We start from the raw sequence: 21,115 nt of genomic DNA on the forward strand, positions 1-21,115 counted from the left end.
ATACAAAGCAATAATAATAAAAGACACTGCATGAACACTTAACTAAAATTTAGAGGTAATATTAAGAGGATGACCAAAGGGAAAGGGCATATAAATTATGCAAAAAAACACCCCACATTATCTCCTATAACAGAAAATCAATAGATGATATCTAATATTTACAAATTGAAAGAGCAGTATACATTTTTTAATTGCAGTGTAGTTGATTTACAATGTCATGTTAGTTTCAGGCATATGGCACAGTGATTCAGATATACATATATTTATGTAAATATATGTATATATATACACATATTCTTTTTCAGATTCTTTTCCCTTATAGATTATTACAAAATGTTGGGTAAAGATCCCTGTGCTATATAGTAGGTCTTTGTTGGTTGCCTATTTTATATATAAGTAGTGTATATCTGTTAATCTCAGTCTTCTAATTTATCCCTCCTTTTCCCTTTCATAACTGTAAGTTTGTTTTCTGTGTTTGTGGGTATTTTTGTTTTGTAAATAAATTCATTTATATATATTTTTAGATTCCATGTATAAGCAATATCCTGTATTTGTCTTTCTCTGCCTGACTTACTCCACTTAGTACGATAATCTGTAGGTCCATCCATGTTGCTGCAAATGCTATTTCATTTTTAAAGGCTAAGTAATGTATATATTCCATTGTATATATTATATATAACATTTTGTTGTTCAGTCACTAAGTCGTGTCCAACTCTTTGCAACCCCATGGACTGCAGCACATCAGGGGTCATATATATATATAACATCTATAATTAAATATTATATGTATATGTTATACGTGTGTGTTAAAGTTGCTCAGTCATGTCCAACTCTTTGCAACCCCTTGGATTATACAGTCCATGGAATTCTCCAAGCCAGAATACTGGAGTGGGTAGCCTTTCCCTTCTGCAGGAGATCTTCCCAACCCAGGGATCTAACCAAGGTCTCCCACATTGCAGGTGGATTCTTTACCAGCTGAGCCACCAGGAAAGCCCATATGTTTTATATATATATATGTGTGTGTATATATAAATATATACACATTAACATATAATGTATAATTAGTATAGAATATTATAATATTAATATATATTAATCACACATATATTAAATCTATATAATAAATATATACATTATAACATATCTATGTTGTATATGTATATGTTATATAATATGTATATGTGTGTGTGTATATATTATATATATATAATATATATATATGTTACATCTTCTTTTTTGTTTTTCAGAATTGCCCTCAAGTTTCAGAACCTCTGTTGAACTGTGAGGGCAGACAGCTCTTTCTTTTTTAATGTGTTTATTTTTTTGGCTGTGCTGGGTCTTCGTTTAGTTTCAGCCCTTGAAATCTTTGATCTTCGTTGCAGCATCTGGGATCTTTCAGTTGCAGCATGCGAACTTAGTTGTAGCATGTGGGATCTAGTTCCCTGACCAGGGATTGAATCTGGCCTTCTACATTGGGAACTGGGGCCTTAGCCACTGGGCCACCAGGGAAGCCCCTATCTCACATCTTTGTTGTCCACTCATCTGTTGATGGACACTTAAGTTGCTTCCACGTCTTGGCTATTATAAATAGTACTGCAGTGAAAATTGAGCTGCAAGTATCTTTTCAAATTATGGTTTTCCGTGCATATATGCCCGGAGAAGGCAATGGCACCCCACTCCAGTACTCTTGCCTAGAAAATCCCATAGACAGAGAACCCTGGTGGGCTGCAGTCCATGGGGTCGCTAAGAGTCGGACACGACTGAGTGACTTCAATTTCACTTTTCACTTTCATGCATTAGAGAAGGAAATGGCAACCCGCTCCAGTGTTCTTGCCTGGAGAATCCCAGGGACGGGGGAGCCTGGTGGGCTGCTGTCTATGGGGTCGCACAGAGTCGGACACGACTGAAGTGACTTAGCAGTAGCAGCAGCAGATGTAAGGAACAGAAAATAGCTTACACAATTACAGGGATGTATTCGTTTAAATCGGAGAAGGCAATGGCATCCCACTCCAGTACTCTTGCCTGGAAAATCCTGTGGATGGAAGGGCCTGGTAGGCTGGAGTCCATGGGGTCACTAAGAGTCGGACACGACTGAGTGACTTCCTTTTCACTTTTCACTTTCATGCATTGGAGAAGGAAATGGCAACCCACTCCAGTGTTCTTGCCTGGAGAATCCCAGGGATGGGGGAGCCTGGTGGGCTGCCGTCTATGGGGTCGCACAGAGTCGGACACGACTGAAGCGACTTAGCAGCAGCAGCAGCAGTGCATATATGCCCAGGAGTGGGAGTGCTGGATCATATGGTAACTCTATTTTAAGTTTTACAAGGAACCTCAATACTGTTCTCCATAGTGTCTGCACCAATTTATTTTCCTACTAACTGTGTAGGAGGGTTCCTTTTTATCCACACCCTGTCCAGCATTTATTATTTGTAGACTTTTTGACGATGGCTATTCTGACTGGAGTAAGGTGATACCTCACTATAGTTTTGATTTGAAAGAAGCAGTATACATTTATTGTATAGAAAAACAGAGATGGATTTCAGGAAAGAAAACCAATAAGTTGAAAAGCATTATCTGTTCACCAGATTTTTTCTTTGAGTGAAGTGTGTACAGAACAAGGAACTGTTTTTGTCATTCCCTCCTTTTTAGCATTATTTGAATTTTAAAGCCAATTACCTATAATATATTGCGTGAAAGTTTTTGAAGCGGGAAAACAGGAGATCAATTGAGACCAAGCTTGCTTCTGTCTAAGATATCTGGTTAAGAATCCTTCTTTGAGAAGCAGTGGCTCAGAGCATGATTGGGTTGAGGCAAATTTAGAGATGATTCAGTTTAGCTTTCTCATTTTGTAGATACAAAAGTTGAGGCTGCACTTGGGGAAGAAGAACGTAGCAAGTTAATGTGAGAGCTGGGATTGGAGTGACTTCCTGTTTGCTCCTCACATCTAAAGAAAGAAGTAGACAAGGAACATAAAGAATTAGAATAATGGTGTCAGAGAGATTGAGATTAAATTTTGTCTTCTTCATTTATGACCTTGGACTAGCCACTTGGTCTTTTTGTAAAATGGGGAATACAACATCTATATCTGTGGTTTGGACTAAGAAAAGACTATTAAATGTTTAATTAATCTTAAAAAAAAAAGCAAAGAAAAACAACCCCAAGGATAGGATGCCTAGTAAAATCATAAATCTAGCACAAGCTTAGTTTTGGGGGTATGAATAAGGCATAGGCTTACTGTCTTTACCAACATATATTCTTTTAGAATATATGTGTCTTTATCAACATATATTTTCTTAGAGAAGAATCAATCAGTTTTGTCTAGAATCTTGCCTTGTTTTTTAGAAGCTGCCAGTTGAAAGACATTCTGAGAGTGAGTGATGTTAATTTCATTTATTTACTACCACATATAGCAAAGATACATGGTTTGAAGTTTCTTGGCTGTTCAGTTATATTTCACTGGCTTACATCATAGGATGTGTTATACTTAGAATTTTTAGGACATGTATTAAATAGATTAATTGAAGTAAGGAAAAGTAAGGGAAAAGCCCTTAATTTATAGTCCCTGAATTCTTCAGCATTTATTTGGATCAATAATATTTACATATACTTTGGAATGTGCATTACCTTGCCCAATAGATACTTTCACAATTCAACTTTTATCTTTTGTTAGAATTCAGTGTATTTACAGAGAACCACAATACCAAGTTTTGGGGATCAGTGAAGCACTTGTTTGCTATGTTCTCCACTAATTGTTGATTAAGTATGGTATTTTCCCCCAGCACAGTAACCTTTATTAGATACTCATAGTTTATGTTTTATGCTCTTTCTACAGTTGTCAGATCTACCCAGTGTATATATTAATAAATCTATTTATCCTTTATTATATTACAGACTCTCTGGTCAGATGTTTAAAATGTAATTAGAAATTAGATTTCATATCAGTTTCTGTAAATAGTAATGGTTTAAGAAAAAAAAATTAGATGTATTTCTCTTTGTCCCTTCCTTCCCTTGTCACTCCTTTATATGTAACTAGAACATGTTCCATTCCTTCTCTTAAATCAGTGGTGAACCTAAGCGTGACACCCAGAAATTCTTCATTGAAACAGATGGTCTCTAAGGGTTCCTTCCAACTCCAAATACATTGGTCAGGGAAGGCATAGCATGATGTAGTGGAAAGCCTGTAAGCTTCAGACCTGGATTCAGAGTTCATCTGAAATGCTTGCTGTCTAGGTGACCTTGTCATGATATTGCAAGAGACATAGTAAGAGCTATTTAAAGTATTAGTTTTAAAAAGAAAAGAATTAAGCAATTAAAACAAGAAAAAATATCTATGTAAAGATTTTTACATCTTGCAGACACTGAATACATGCTAGCTCCCTATGGTGTTGTAATTCCAGAAGATAGTAGGACCAGTGAGATAAAGAAAATGAGAAGGAATGTACAGTATTCCCCCCACCCCTGTCTTTGTAATTTTGCTTTCCTTGGTTTTTCCTTCGTTTTCCTTGGTTTTGCTTTCCTCAGTTACCTGTGGTCAGTTATGGTCTGAAATATTAAATGGAAAATTCCAAAAAAAAAAAACCCCAATTCCTAAATTTGAAATTATACACTGTCCTCCAACCAGCCCAGGACATGAATCATTCCTTTGTCCAGGGTATTCACGCTATATACATTCTCCCCCTACCAATATAGGAATAAGCATAGTACAGTTGACCCTTGAACTACATGGGTCAGGCTGGGGGTCAGGATCCTGCCCCTCAGGAGCTGCTTTGTTGAGAGCATATACTTAATTTCCCCAAGCTTGAGTTTCCTCACTTCTTGGATGGAGATAATAAAATCTTTCAGGGCTGTTATGCGCATAGGAGGATGTGCGTGCCATCACCCAGCATAGTTGCCAACACATAAAGGGCACGGGGTGAGTGTTGGTTCTCGTCTCTCTCCCTCCAGGGGAAGAGGCATCTGTAATTTTTACTATGAGGTTTTCTCCAGCCACCCAATGAGAATAAGAACTGGGCTGAATTTCACCCTGGAAAACTGATTTTTAAAAAAAGTGGGCAGATGAAAAAACCCAGGTTCTTTCCGATCCATTAGTTGCTGCTGCCTTCACTGGGCAGCAGCCTACCTGGGCGATACTCGCGAGTGAAGCGGGAACGGTGGTTGACAGCAACCACGGAGATAGTTGACCTCTACGGAGTTGGTGGAAGCCTGCAGGGAGGGGAGAATTCAGGAGCAGGGCTGAGAGCAGAGAGCCTGCTTTCCTCTTCTCAATACAGCTTTGTCTTTGGTCTGCCAGTTCAAAAGGGGAATCTGACTTACACTACTTAATATCCAGAAATTTCCAGAAAACCTCCTTGTCTTCACCCTAAAAGCCCCTCGGCCCCCTCCCTACCCTGAAGTTGAAAGATTTGTGTCTAGAAAGGACAATTATAATCCAGTACAACTTGCCTCTGTTCAGAATGAGATCTGAGCATTTTTCTGACAAAATGCTTCATCTTTCAGGATCCCTACATCTGATTTCCTTTTGGAGTCCTAATTTTCCTTATTTAGCCTAATAATTTTCAAAATGGTCTACTTTAGATAATGGTACAGTATAGATATATTTAAGGCATTTATTCTAAAAACATTTTAAAATCATTTTATTTTTCTTTTCATGAATTATTGATGCACTAATCATGACTTCAGTCCACAATGTTTTTCCTTTTTAAATAAACTCTTTAAGAATATTTCACACAAATGATCATTCAGTGTTAAGAATTATAATTCTATGAATATAAAAAGGAGCTCCATAAATATGATTGATCAGTTTTATACAACACTGATGAGAATATATTCAGACGGCATTTGAAAAAGTGTTTTCACATACACTTCTGTTTAGTGTTGCAACAGCATTGTGATGTGTCAGTATTATTAACCATAGTTTGTGGTGGAGGAAACTGAAGCCCAAAGATTTTAAATTTTCAAGCAGCCCCGGATCACCGAGCCATTTAGAGTTCTGAACTAGAAATTCTGATTTCCAAGTAGAGTTCTTGCCAGCATGCCACAACTGAACTAAAGTTTCAATCAGTAAGAGCATTAGTTTAGACTTGCATACATATTGAATCTTCCATGTTTAACATGACATCAGCTTTTCCATTGGATGAATTTTATGCTCTGTTATAAAGGTTCCATTTGTAATCTTTCAACCTCTTGCTTAATTTTCTTATTTAATACAAATACCTAATTAGTTCTTCGGCATGTCCAAATGAGAACTGTTTAAACTACTCTGAAATAACTTTCTGGTAACTGGAAACCTCTTCAGGAACAATCCTTACAGTTTTGTTTTTTTCCTAATGGCAGAAAGTAGCACTTAGTTAAAAAGAACGTAGTGCTGAGGTCTGGTCTTACTTTCCAGGTGGCGCTGCACGCGTGTGGAGTGGCGACAGACATGGTGATCGAACACTGCCTCAAAACACGGGCCTCCTTTGTCACGTGCCCTTGCTGTTACGGTTTCATTCAGAACACCTCCAAGTTCAGTTTTCCCAAAAGGTGAAATCTTGTGTTCCGCCGCAAGGTATCAGTATGGGTGTTAAGTCAATACACAAAACTCTTTTGATATAAAGTTGCAATGAGATCTCAGGCTCCAGTTCATTTCCTTTTTCCACAATGGCAAGCGTTGATTATAAGCTGCATAAGGAAGAGAGGCTCTCCTCCATGTCTGCCCCTCCATATCTACTCCTGGATCCAGATCTTGCTGAAATTTAAAACAGATCTGTCGAGGAAGAGCAGATCTGACTGGCAGTCAGCACTCCTCTGTACTCAGAGAAAATCATCACCCATGAGAGGCAACAGAGGGCAGTGGTCAAGTGCTTAGACCTGAAAGTTTTCTGTCCCGGTGCTGATATTGGCTCCTCATTCTTTTTTTTTTTTTTTTTTTTTTAATTTTATTTTATTTTTAAACTTTACATAATTGTATTACTTTTGCCAAATATCAAAATGAATCCGCCACAGGTATACATGTGTTCCCCATCCTGAACCCTTCTCCCCCCTCCCTCCCCATTCCATCCCTCTGGGTCGTCCCAGTGCACCAGCCCCAAGCATCCAGTATCGTGCATCGAACCTGGACTGGCAACTCGTTTCATACATGATATTTTACATGTTTCAATGCCATTCTCCCAAATCTTCCCACCTTCTCCCTCTCCCACAGAGTCCATAAGACTGTTCTATACATCAGTGTCTCTTTTGCTGTCTCGTACACAGGGTTATTGTTACCATCTTTCTAAATTCCATATATATGCGTTAGTATACTGTATTGGTGTTTTTCTTTCTGGCTTACTTCACTCTGTATAATAGGCTCCTCATTCTTTTGTAAATTGTTCCACCTCAGGCAATTCACTTAAATTCACTCTTTTTGCCTACATTTCCTCATCTACAAAAGGGAGATTATAATAATATCTACCTCGGGGTTTTTATGAGAATTGAATGATATACATGTAAACCACTTAGAAGTGGCACAAAGTAAGTACTCAGTAAACATGAGCTGTTGCCAGCTACAGCAATAGTTTAAATTCTTCCCAAGGGTGGTGATGATTAACCTGCAAGCTCAATGGCCATATTTACTGTCCTCCTTAACTCACACAGAAAAGGGAGACATTTTTATTGTCGTCACTTTAAGTCAATCCGCGCGCACGCTTAGTTACATCCGACTCTTTGTGACCCCATGGACTGTAGCCCACGAGGCTCCCCTATCCATGGAATTTTCCAGGCAGGATTACTGGAGCGGGTTGCCATTTCCTCCTCTAGGGAATTTTCCCCACCCAGGCGTCAAACCCATGTTTCCTGCATTGTAGGCGGGTTCTTAACCACTGAGCCACCTGCAAAGCCCTGCACTCCCCCTAGTGGAGGGCCACTCCTGGTGTTTATGACATTTCATTTGATTTATGGTTATTGAGAATCCAGCTGATCATATTAGGCCTGTTAAATATCAGATCAGATCAGTCGCTCAGTCGTGTCCGACTCTTTGCGACCCCATGGATCTCAGCACGCCAGGCCTCCCCGTCCATCACCAACTCCCGGAGTTCACTCAGACTCACGTCCATCGAGTCAGTGATGCCATCCAGCCATCTCATCCTCTGTCGTCCCCTTCTCCTCCTGCCCCCAATCCCTCCCAGCATCAGAGTCTTTTCCAATGAGTCAACTCTTCGCATGAGGTGGCCAAAGTACTGGAGTTTCAGCTTTAGCATCATTCCTTCCAAAGAAATCCCAGGGCTGATCTCCTTCAGAATGGACTGGTTGGATCTCCTTGCAGTCCAAGGGACTCTCAAGAGTCTTCTCCAACACCACAGTTCAAAAGCATCAATTCTTCGGCACTCAGCCTTCTTTACAGTCCAACTCTCACATCCATACATGACCACAGGAAAAACCATAGCCTTGACTAGACAAACCTTTGTTGGCAAAGTAATGTCTCTGCTTTTGAATATGCTATCTAGGTTGGTCATAACTTTTCTTCCAAGGAGTAAGCGTCTTTTAATTTCATGGCTGCAGTCACCATCTGTAGTGATTTTGGAGCCCAGAAAAATAAAGTCTGACACTGTTTCCACTGTTAGCCCTTCTATTTCCCACCCATGAAGTGGTGGGACCAGATGCCATGATCTTCGTTTTCTGAATGTTGATATAGGATATTAAATATCCTGTTAAATATAGGATAGATTAAATATGTTCCTTTGAGTTGTTCAGTCTACAATCTCACTTAACTGATTTTAAAGTCTCAGTTTAGTGTCTGTCAACTTTTCCACTTCTCTGTGGACTTACTGACACTTGCCCCCTTTGTCATTAGGGGAACCACTCCCAGGCCCCACTGTCCCCTTGGCCTAATCACCCTAGGGCCAGGTACCAGACAACTCGGGACAGCCCCTCTGCTGAATAACAATAAAACCTACATTTTTAACATGCCAGAATCTGTGTGCACCCATGCAAGGAAGAGAAAATAGTGATTGTGCTTCTCTAATACTGTAAACAATCTTTGAAAGAAATTCTTTAAAATGAATCACATACAGATAATGTGCTTTTGTCATTTTATGAAGATACTTCAAACTGGCATTGTTTTTAGTTCAGGATAGCATGATATCCTTCAGATAAAATACATATTTTTGTTTATAGTTTAATTTCTCCAAGACTATTTCCACTCTTTAATCTTTGGTATTTAAGTAATTCATTTTTCTTTTCTATTTCAGTGAACTATTCAGGAAAACATTATCATACAAGGTAACTTTTTTTTTTAATTTATTTTAATTGGAGGCTAATTACAGTATTGTGTATTTGCCATACATTCACATGACTCAGTCATGGGTGTACATGTGTTCCCCATCCTGATCCTCCCTCCCACCTCCCTCCCCAGCCCATCCCTCAGGGTCATCCCAGTGCACCAGCCCTGAGCACCCTGTCTCATGCATTGAACCTGGACTGGCAATCTGTTTCACATATAATAATATATATGTTTCAATGCTATTCTCTCAAATCATCCCACCCTCGCCTTCTCCCACAGAGTCCAAAAGTCTGTTCTTTACATCTGTGTCTCTTTTGTTGTCTCGCATAAAGAGTCATCGTTACCATCTTTCTAAATTCCATATATATACGTTAATATACTGTATTGGTGTTTTTCTTTCTGACTTCATTCTGTATAATAGGCTCCAGTTTCATCCACCTTATTAGAACTGATTCAAATGCATTCTTTTTAATGGCTGAGTAATACTCCATTGTGTATATGTACCACAGCTTTCTTATCCATTCATCTGCTGATGGACATCTAGGCTGCTTCCATGTCCTGGCTATTGTAAACAGTGCTGCGATGAACATTGGGGTACACGTGTCTCTTTCCCTTCTGGTTTCCTCAGTGTGTCAGCCCAGCAGTGGGATTGCTGGGTCGTACACACTATCATACATGGAGTCGCAAAGAGTTGGACACGACTGAGCGACTGAACTGAACTAAACTGAACACTATCATACAAGGAAACTTTTAAAAGATCTAGATGTTTTGCTCATGTACTTTTTATTCCTTCTTTATATTTTCTCTCTCAAATTTCTAATGGAGTATATAATCTAGTTACACTTGAATCACTCATGAGCATCTAACACAGATTTTTTTTTCTTTTTGGCCAGTCAAGATTAATCTTCAAGTAGCTGACAAGATTTGCAAAAAGTCTGAGAGTTGACCCTACTCACAGGCTAACAAGTTGGCCTGGCACAGTTTTCATGGATGCTAGCAGAAGATAGGAAACCCCTGAGTCAGAGACAAAGGGCAGTATTGCTCAGAGCAGTAGGAGTAGCTGGACTCTCATCGGTTTCACAGTGACTCCCTGAGCCCCCGTTCCCACAGGGTGGCACAGAAAGGGCCAGGTGACACCACATGTACAGTGAATTGCATTACAGGGAAGGAAACCTGAGCTAGGAAACCCGAATGTTTTAGGATGTAATCTTTAAGTAAGCATGCCTCCTCTTTTCTTCAGAGGGAGAGAGGGGAGTTTCCAAGTCTATATAGTTTCCAGCACTGTTCACTGTGAAAGGATTATCTGGAACAGAGGCAAATTTTTTCTGTAAAAGATAGTAAATACTTTAGGCTTTGCTGGGCACTTGCAAATCTCCCACATATTCTACATCGTCCTTGTCATTGTTGTTACTGGTATACAACTCTTTGGAAGTGTGAAAACCCTTCTTAATTTGCAAGCCATACAAAAACAGTTCATAGACTGAGTCTGGCCAATGGGCCAGACATAGTTTGCCAGTCCCTGGTCTGGAACAAAGACAGTGCCTCTTCTCATAAGATGTAAAGAAACACAAGAGACCCACAGAGAACTGTCTTCCAGCAGGAGTCAGAACATTGCATAGTTTTGAGTCACCAGTCTGAGCAAAACAGTTTGCAGCTTTCTGACCATCACTAGGAACTAATTAATTGATCAGTGATGTTGATATAATACAATCTAAGAAATGATGATTTTGAGAGAAATATACAAATAATCCCATTAAAAGCTAATAAATTAGTCTGTATTCTTAGTTTGGTTAATTCCACTTCTTGCACAGACTCACTAAAAATATGCAATCTCAGTCTCATTTTATATACCAGCCCCTGCTTTCTAGGAATTTTACCTTCTTCCCCTTCCAACAGAGAAACTGTGAGATAAAGTAACCTAAAAATGCTCATTTCTTCCACCTTGGCCTCTATGTCTCCCTCACCTCTACTTTGCAACTCTTAAACACCCATCTCTAGCTCTGTCTCCTGCCTGCCTTCACCTTGCCCCCTTCCCCAGCTGTCCCACCCCCACCCGTCCAAGTACAGAACTTGAGTGTTCATGCATTCATCCAGAATTTCATCTTTGCTTACTGGGTTTAAAATCTTCATAGTCTAGGGAACTATAGGTTTTTTGGAAAACATCAGGACCTCAGGGACTTTATTTTCATAATATTTAAAACACCTCATCTTTTTTGCCAAAGGCCTTAAAATAAAAAATGAACTGAAAAATAAACAACAAACACTAGAGCCTTGCTTGAATCCCTCCTCTTGGATGCTAGGTGAAAAACCTAGGGTGCCACAGCCTCATTGTCTGGGAAAAGAAATCTAACATTTCTAGAGTCAGAAGGCACAGGGCACCCAGGCACTTCCGAGAACATAAAACTCCCTGGTACCCCAGTTCTGTTTATTTCCTCTTCCTCCCACACCCCAAATCTGCTTGGCCACCCCACCTGCCCTTTGAGTATCTTTTAAGTGTGAATGCACTATGAAGTTTTAAACCTCTTGCATGCTGCTGCAAGATGATATCTCAGTATTTCTTAACCATGGCAGGTGGGTGGCAGGCAGAACCAAATGGACTTAGTGCCCTATTATCTTGAGAGTCACTTTGGAAGTGTTTTTCTCCACAGTTCAAATTAACCAGCAAACCCTTACTGAGTACCTCCTATGTGCCTTCCCCTTTCAGAATTTAACTTCTACTAGGAAGAACACATACACAGGTAATTCCAATAAAATATGGTGAGACTTATCAGGACAAGGGAAACGAACCTCATCTGAGGTTCTGATTGTTGCAACATTGTCTTTACTTAAAGTGAATCTTAATTTATAAACATGTGGACGAAGGGCAGGCTTTGCATTGACTTTTCTTCCAATTATAGAGTTATAAGCTTTTCTTCTTCCCCTTTGTTTATGCCAGTTCGCAGGACCTTAATAAAAGTTATTCATTTGAATCATTTTATTAGTATCGGGCTTCCCTCATGGCTCAGTTGGTAAAGAATCTGCCTGCAATGCAGGAGACCTGGGTTCAATTCCTGGGTCGGGAAGATCCCCTGGAGAGGGAAATGGCAACCCACTCCAGTATTCTTGCCTGGAAAATCCCATGGACAGAGGAGCCTGATGGGCTACAGTCCATGGGGTCACAAGAGTCAGACACGACTTAGCGACTAAACCACCACCCATTACCACTAAATTTTATAGTGAGCATTAAAGTGTTTTTTTTTAATGTGTAAAAGTTGAGACAAAAGTAACCCTTCAAAAACAGCATCTCACAAAAATGTATTTAATAAGTTAATCAGAAAAACCCTTTAGAAAAAATTGAGTCCTCAAATTGAATGTCCAAAAACCCAAGGAGACAAATGATAGATCTGAGTGTAGCGAGTTTGCTAAGCTGTCAGGTAAGATTATTTACATACTTGGAAACCACAGCTGCTCGGAATGAACAGTTGTCATGGGAACACTGCAGTTATCTTAGCTCCTAATCACTCACCTTTGTGTAGTTGCAGATTTAAGAGTGCAGGGCAGACCCTTCCCCTCTCTGTCCCTTTAAAGCCTTGTTCTTCAGTAAGGTAATCTTTCCTAAAATTGTGAAGCAGAAGCAATAATGTCCCTTCCGTTCTTTCCAGTCCCCTTTACAGTCTGATGTAAAGTGCATCTGCGTGCCCTAGTGGGTCACCATGCCTTCCTCCAGGGGATCTATCCTCCTCCAGGGATCAAACCAGCATCTCATGTCTTCTGCTTGGCAGGCGGGTTCTTTACCACTAGTGCCGCCTGGGAAGTGCTAAGCACATCTATGTGCATCTAAATAGATGCACTTCCTGCAGCCTCTGGAGTGAGTGAGAGGAGGGTGAGCCAGCCTCCTTCCCTCTGAAGGGACCAACTGAAGGGAAGGGTACGGCACTGTGCCGGGGACGTGGGAGAACTACAGAGGCCACAGCCATGGTCTTCTCAAGTACTTCCTTTCCTTCTTGTAGTGGAGGAAAAGCCACTTAGAATGTCTTCCTGGAGCCATGTTCCTGAGACTCAATTTTTATTAAAAGGGAAATATAAGTGACTTTTAGGTCTTTGAGTTTAACACACTATAACCACAAATTGTAACCATATTTTGGCTAAAAGCAGCTGGTTAAAGAGCCCTGAGGACCTTCCATGCATCTGTTCTTAAGAACTACATCTGAAGACCACTCTACTTAAAGGGAGAAAAATTATTGAGTGCTCTTTTCTGAAAATGTGCTGCTTTTGAAAGTGCTATCTGTGCAGCGCTTTATTTAATTAAGCGATGTAGAGTTCCAGAAAAATAAGTGAATTTTTTTTTTAACTTTAAAGAAGATTTTTTTAAAAGCCACATTCTATTGCTTTTTCTTTCAGGAACACATGATTCTATGCAGATTTGCGGACCAGACAGCTGTCCAGCTTCCACCCCAGCGAAGGCTCATAGGTATGTGTTTTCCCAGAGCAGCTGTTGAGTAGATTATGTCCACGATGCCTAGGAATGAATGAACCAACACTATACGGGAAAGTGGGAAGCCACAACATGGTCCATTTATCAGTGAGACACTCAAGTTGTTTTTCCCAGAAAAAAAATCCATCTTGAAAAGAGCTCTAACTATAAGAATATTTTATCCCATTTTTTGTTAACATTAATACTTCCAAATGTATTTTCAGTGTTCATACGTTGAGTAGATTTATGTTAAATATTTTTCTTACTGTTACAAACAAACTGAAGAATCTCTCAAAAGCCATAGAAGAAAATACTAAAGATGGAAAAATCAACTATGCATACCAAAATTGATATATTACAAAATGTATAAACAAGGATGATAATGTTTTCTTTCACAGAAAATATATACTCGTATAATATTAATCATAGACCAATTTATTTGACATTTATAATATTAAACATTACCTAACTTGGAAGAAAAATAGTATTTCAAGTTTAAGTAATGAATTTATCCAAGACTTTGCTTTAGAAAGAGAAATCATGTTTAGAAAGATAATAGCAGCTAACAGGAGAAGGTAAAGGCACCCCACTCCAGTACTCTTGCCTGGAAAATCCCATGGATGGAGGAGCCTTGTAGGCTGCAGTCCATGGGGTCGCTAAGAGTTGGACACTGAGTGGCTTCACTTTCACTTTTCACTTTCATGCATTGGAGGAGAAAATGGCAACCCACTCCAGTGCTCTTGTCTGGAGAATCCCAGGGACGGGGGAGCCTGCTGGGCTGCTGTCTATGGGGTCGGACAGAGTCGGACACGACTGAAGTGACACAGCAGCAGCAGCAGCTAATAGCTATTGCACATTTTAGCTTAGCTAAATGTCCTCCACCCACTATCTCAGTAAATTCTTATAAAAATACATGTGGAATATGTGCTGTTTTTTCACATTTTACAGGTAGGAGAACTGGGGCAAAATCTTGCCCGGGACTGGTAGATGGTGAAGCCACACTGTAAACCCAATTTATTTGATTCTAGACATAAAGCTCCATTTTTGCAGTGACCATCAGTGACAGAGTGACATTACTGGAAGGTTAGGTTCCAAAATTAGGGCTTAACATGATCGAATGGAGTCAAAACTAATCTTAAAAATGATTCAAAAGGCCGCCCATTGAAGACTGTCAAGATGCAGCAGAAAACGGATTGCTGATTCTTTGGCCCAGCACTGGGTGTAGTAATTAGCTTGCATTCAGAGACCACATTGTACGTGAAATAGTTATCTGTAAACTCTAAAGTCCAAGTCAGCATAGCTGTATCATCATGGTTGGAGAGGCATTTGAGACCTGAGTCTGAAGGGACAAGAGGTTTCCTTCTTTGTCTCACACCCTAGGGCGTGAACATATGGAAGAAGCTTGTAATCTCCCTCTTTGATTATTTTTCCTTCTTCCTCTTTTTTCCCATCCTTACATTTTGAGTAGCTGAATGCATATTTAAATGCACAGTCAAATATATATATATATATATATATATGTATATATCTCTGTCTCTCTGCTAAGTCACTTCAGTCGTGTCCGACTCTGTGCGACCCCATAGACGGCAGCCCACTAGGCTCTCCCACCCCTGGGACTCTCCAGGCAAGAACACTGGACTGGGTTGCCATTTCCTTCTCCAATGCATGAAAGTGAAAAGTGAAAGTGAAGTCGCTCAGTCGTGTCCGACTCTTGGCGATCCCATGGACTGCAGCCCACCAGGCTCCTCCATCCATGGGATTTTCCAGGCAAGAGTACTGGAGTAGGGTGCCATTGCCCTCTCTCTCTCTATATATATATATATATATACACACACACACATACATATATATATGTGTGTATATATATATATATAGAGAGAGATACCATTTACACATATATATCAAGTTACATTTGCTACAACTCCACTAGACTCAATGAAAGAATAATTGGTGTGGTGGGTGGGGGTGTACCTGTTAATGTTTTAGGCATCAAATGAGAAGGGAGTGGCTGGAAGGGAAATTGCTAGAGCTGAGGAAGAGCCTTTGGCAAGATTGCTGGCATGAAGGGAGGGAAAGTCAGGTTCAAAGTCACTGACTCCATCAATTCTACGTCTCTTCTTGGCACAAGCCATACTTCTGTTCCGTAAACATTTGAGGAAGCTCCCCAGACCCTAAAAGATAGACTACCAACATCTGAATTTCAGTTGTGAAGACACTTCTTCAACATGTAAAAACAAGAGACTCTTCCATGTAATGCAAAAGGAAAAATTAACCAGACTGGGATCAAAGCCAAGGGTAAATAAGCTGCAGTGTAATTCTAGGGTGGGTACTGAAGGAATGCAGAGCATCCCTTTCTGACAGAGAATGTTTCATTTTAAATTGAAGGGTAGGTGGGGTGGAGGGGGACACATTTACAGATGTCTTAAAGGAGGAACAACATTTTAAGGAAAAAAAAGAATTGACAGCCATGCAGCTCTTGATGAAGGGGCCATTTAGCCTAAATGGAATTCTAGACATCTCTTTTTATAACGTTTCCATCACAGTCCATCCTTTATGGCATGGGGCCTTTTAAGGGAAATATACAAAATATTTTGAATCTTTCGTTGTCAGTTTCTTAGCTACTGATTTTGTTGCAGGAAGGGGGACCCCTTCCAGGGCCTGAAACTGGGCTCTTGTCTAGCACTCGGAAATGAATTGTCCGAGGAGACACATGTGCTGACAAAGCAAGAGATCCTATTGGGAAACACCACCCGGGTGGAGAGCAGCAGGGTAAGGGAACCCAGGAGAACTGCTCTGCCACGTGGCTCGCAGTCTCCGGTTTTTTGGTGATAGGATTAGTTTCCGGGTTGTCTTTGGCCAATCATTCTAATTCAGAGTCTTTCCTGGTGGCGCACGCATCACTCAGCCAAGATGGATGCTAGCGAGAGGGATTCTGGGAAGTGGACGGACACGCACGGTGTCTCCTTTCGACCTTTCCCGAACTCTTCCGGGTGGTGGTGGCTTATTGGTTCTGAATTCCTTAACCAGGATCTCCTGTCATAAAACAACTCATGCAAATGGTTACTATGGTGCCTGGCCAGGGTGGGCGGTTTCAATCAGTGTGCTTCCCCTAACAATTTCACCTTCCTCTGTTTTTCTGGGCGGATTCATGTCTTCCACAGAAGAACTTTTCTATTTCAGTTATGCCTTCACTTCTAAGGCTGTTTTAGCTTAGCAATTTCTACTGTCATTCAAACAAATCATTTTAAAATGATGCATAGGCCTTATTATAATTGTTGAGGGAAAAAAATGGAATGAATGAAGTTCTGCATAGTCAATAACCTTTTTTTCCAAGATGATGAAAAGTTTATATATTGAATTTAAAGAAATTGAAAGTGTAAAAGTAAACCTTAGCTTTGAATGTATTCAACCTCAAATCAGTTTGTTGGTTTTTTTTCCCCTAGCTACTTTGAAATAGAAGTTTGCATTTGCCAAAGGACACAAAATAACTGCTTTACTTGCCAGTCAGGTTTCCTTTTTTGTTTTCCAAGATTAGAAAGAAAATTGAATACCACTGTTTCATAGGGGTGTGGGCACTCCATTAAATTAAGATTATATTACACTCAGCATTACACATCCACCTGAAATAATCAACACACAATTGAGAATTTTCTCAAATATATTCTATTTCTCCTTTCTTCATTGTACCCTAAAAACTCCAAGTGCAAAATATAATATGTCTTTGAAGTGTCCCTTTGTCTGGATGTTATTTTGGGCATTTTTAAAGATAGATTTTTTTCTTTTTTTTTTTTTACAATATGGCAGATAATGTCTTTTCATAGCACGTGAAGAGAAAAGGTCTTAACATGGATTTTTACCAAAGTGGGAAATTTGTAGTTTTTTTATTTGAGATTTATTTATAAATACATCTTAAAAGATTAATGTTGTTTAAATTACTAGTAGCAATAAATCTGTGAAATTGTCTTATATTTGTTATTGTCTTCTCTCCATACTGATCAAGAATTAAATTGAAAGAGACCAAACAGGATGTGGGGGCAAACATCATTCTATATAATAGATTTTGTCATTGTGTAGAGCCCCTTAAACAGACTGACTCTGCACTGTTAGCTGAAGGGCATCTCATGATACCATTTTTACATATTTCAGGAAAACAGTGCATGTGCCTGGTGGATCTGGATCGAGCAAGAGCTGCAGAAGAACGTGGCTTCTCCGTTCAAGTGATATCCATGGAGCCAGAGAGCTGCTCTCCCAAAAATAATATGATCGTGGGAGTCCCCATTTAGAGCAAGATATTCACATTTGATGTTTTGCCATCCCTCTCCGTGATAAAAGCCCGGTGGCATTCAGGAGAGTCTTAGCATAACTAGGAAACAGCAGTAGCCATCTTGATCCTATTGTGCTCAGGAAAGAACCCAGCAGGAAAGTCTTAGAAGAGGGCTGCCTGTGAAGCATCACAAATGCTCTTGTAATGTGTGATTAAGGACTGCTGATTTTCATAGTGAGAATCCTCTGAAGTCTCAGCTGCTGGCAGAGTGATACTCAGGAGAGGAGGTTCCATCACTGGAATAACAATTTCCTTCTCATCTCACAGCTTTTCTGATCTTGCCAGTGTGGTGTTCAGTGCAAAATAGTGTACTCACGCTCTTATAATCATTTAGAGATTCAAATGGAGACCAAAACTTGACTCGGTGGGTTTTTTTGTTTTTTACATTTTTAGCAATTGTACTTTTTAAATAATTTTTTTCAAAAACCCAGGCAGATAGTTACAGTATGCTTGTATTTTTAAGCTGGGGTGAGTTGGACTTCTATATCATTTCATGTACTCCTTTTAAATATACTTCTCATAAATTACCAAATGAGATCATTGCTGGTTCATTTTACATGAAGATATTATAAAATAATTTTGGTAAATTTCCCATTACAAGAACATGTAATTGGGACTTAAATTCTAACTAACTAGTCAGTACATTGATTTATTAATTCAAGTCAATAAATAATTATTGCAGATCCATTAATTTCAAGATCCTGGCCTAGTTTCTTCTAAGGATATAAAGATGAGTTGCAGGAGACACAGTGCCTTGCCTGTAGAAGTAAATCATGATTCAAAAGAAAGGTTCATGAATTAAGTTCTTTATATCGTAATATAATGTGTGGTCCCAGGATTTGTTTTTCAGATACCAATCATTTTTTATTAATATTTTTGGGGGGGTAAAACTTACTGAGTATAACTTGGAGGTAGAAGGAATAGAGTACAGAGGCTTATTTGAGTAATTCTCCCCACTCAAATTGTTCTTATTCCACCAGCCAGAGTTTTTAAAACCAGCTGCCATGTCCTTTCTCACATGCTGCTGATTATTTTTTATACATGTCCTGAGTATTCCACTTGAGATAAAACTTATTTCATCGATTTTGATGTTTTCAGCCCCTGTCCCCTATATGACACATATCATGATGAGAAAGGGCTTTATTAAATAACTCTTTCATTGCTGTGGATTAAAACACAGGAATAATTTATCACGGGGACAGGGGTTTGAACTCTTGCTTTCTAGGCTAAACTTAAATAAAAGAAGCAACCATCAGCCCTGAGTATCTTAGTCATTTGCACCTATAAACATACCATGCTCTTTTATCCTAGAATGTCTTTTTTTAAATTGAGGTATAATTACAGACAATAAAATAACAGATTTTAAGTATTCTTACTTAAGTATAGTTAATACAGTTTGTGCAACCACCATGAGAAATAAGATATAATGGATTTCTATCAGCCCCAAAAATTCTCTCATCTGCTTTCTGTCCAATTTCCCCCACCCCAAAGGCAACCACTCTCTGATTTCTATCATCCTACATTTGTTTTGCCTATGTTTGTCCTTCATGTAAATGAAATCATTTAGGATACTGTCTTTTGTGTCTGGCTTCTTTTGCTCAACATGGTATTTTTTGAGAAATATCCACTTTGTTGTGTGTATCAATGATTTCTTTTTATTCCTGTTATTTTATTGTATAAATGTATCAGAATGTGTTTATACATTCTCCTATTTGTATTTATATGGATTGTTTTCACTTTGAGGATATTATGAATAAGGTCTATGAATATGCTTCTACAAGCCTTTATGTAGATATATATTTTCCTTTCTCTTGGATAAATACCCCATAGTAGAATTGCTGGGTTGCTGAGGAAGTGAATGTCAATTGCCAAACAATTTTCCAAAGTGGTTGTACCATTTTAAATATGTTCCCACCAGCAATGTATAAAGGCTCTAGTTCTCCACATCCTCACCAACTTTTGATGTTGTCAGTTTTTTAAATTTTTACCACTCTGCTGCTGCTGCTAAGTCGCTTCAGTCGTGTCCGACTCTGTGCGACCCCATAGACGGCAGCCCACCAGGCTCCCCCGTCCCTGGGATTCTCCAGGCAAGAACACTGGAGTGGGTTGCCATTTCCTTCTCCAATGCATGAAAGTGAAAAAGTGACAGTAAAGTCACTCTGTTGTGTCCAACTCTTAGCGACCCCATGGACTGCAGCCTACCAGGCTCCTCCGTCCATGGGATTTTCCAGGCAAGAGTACTGGAGTGGGGTGCCATTGCCTTCTCCACTCTAGTGGATGTGAAATGATATCTCATCATGGTTTTAATTTTCATTCTCTGATAACTGGCATGTGAAGTATCATTTCTAAAGTGTCTCCTCAAGTCTTTTGCTCATTTTTTAAACAGGTTATTTGGGGTTTCTTAATTATCATGTATTCTGAATTTGAGTCATTTGTCATGTATTGAGACTATTTTTCCCAGTCTGTGGCTTACTTGCTCATTTTCATAATGAATGTTTCAATTTTTAATAAGCCTAATTTATCTGTATTTTCCTTTTGTAGTTAATATTTTCTGTGTCTTCTGTAATAAATCTTTACTTATCCTAAGATTATAAAAATTCTTCCTATGTTTTCTTATAGAAACTTTATGGTTCCAGCTTTTTATATTTAGGTCTGTGATTCATCTCAAATCAATATTCACTTACACAGGTAGGCTTTGAGGAACATACAGTTGTTTCAGTGACATTTGTTTAAAAACCTTTCCTCATTGGATTTACTTGGCACTTCAGTTGAAAATCAGCTGATGGATATGTATGCATCTGTTTCTGAATTCTCTAGGCTGTTCCATTAATCTATTTGATTACTGGAGCTTTATAGTAAGTCTTGACATTATTAGGTAGCTTGTCTTCCAATTTTTTTTACTTTCCAGACTATTTTGTCTGTTCTAAATCCATTGTTTTTCCATATAAATTTTTTTAATTGGCTTATCAGTTTATTTTAAAAGCAAAAGGCCTGCTGAGATTTTTGGTGTTGCCTGGAATCTTTAGATCAATTTAGGGAAACTGAACATATTAACAATATTGAATCTTACAGTCCATGAATATAACGTGCCTTTCCATGC

The 21,115-nt window shown here is 39.1% G+C and overlaps 1 protein-coding gene across 1 annotated transcript in view; it reads left to right on the top strand.

Annotated features, from left to right (window-relative positions):
- Positions 1-20,612, top strand: part of GSTCD (glutathione S-transferase C-terminal domain containing) — a 146,324-nt gene extending 125,712 nt beyond the window's left edge. The window contains exons 9-12 of the mRNA XM_055587869.1: positions 6,389-6,522; positions 9,207-9,237; positions 13,619-13,688; positions 17,838-20,612. Coding sequence (XP_055443844.1) covers positions 6,389-6,522; positions 9,207-9,237; positions 13,619-13,688; positions 17,838-17,974 — 372 coding nt within the window. The 3' untranslated portion in view covers positions 17,975-20,612. The remainder of the gene's footprint in view (positions 1-6,388; positions 6,523-9,206; positions 9,238-13,618; positions 13,689-17,837) is intronic.
- The last annotated feature ends 503 nt before the right edge of the window (positions 20,613-21,115 follow it).

Source organism: Bubalus kerabau, chromosome 7, assembly GCF_029407905.1.
Source record: "Bubalus kerabau isolate K-KA32 ecotype Philippines breed swamp buffalo chromosome 7, PCC_UOA_SB_1v2, whole genome shotgun sequence".
Taxonomy (NCBI): domain Eukaryota; kingdom Metazoa; phylum Chordata; class Mammalia; order Artiodactyla; family Bovidae; genus Bubalus; species Bubalus kerabau.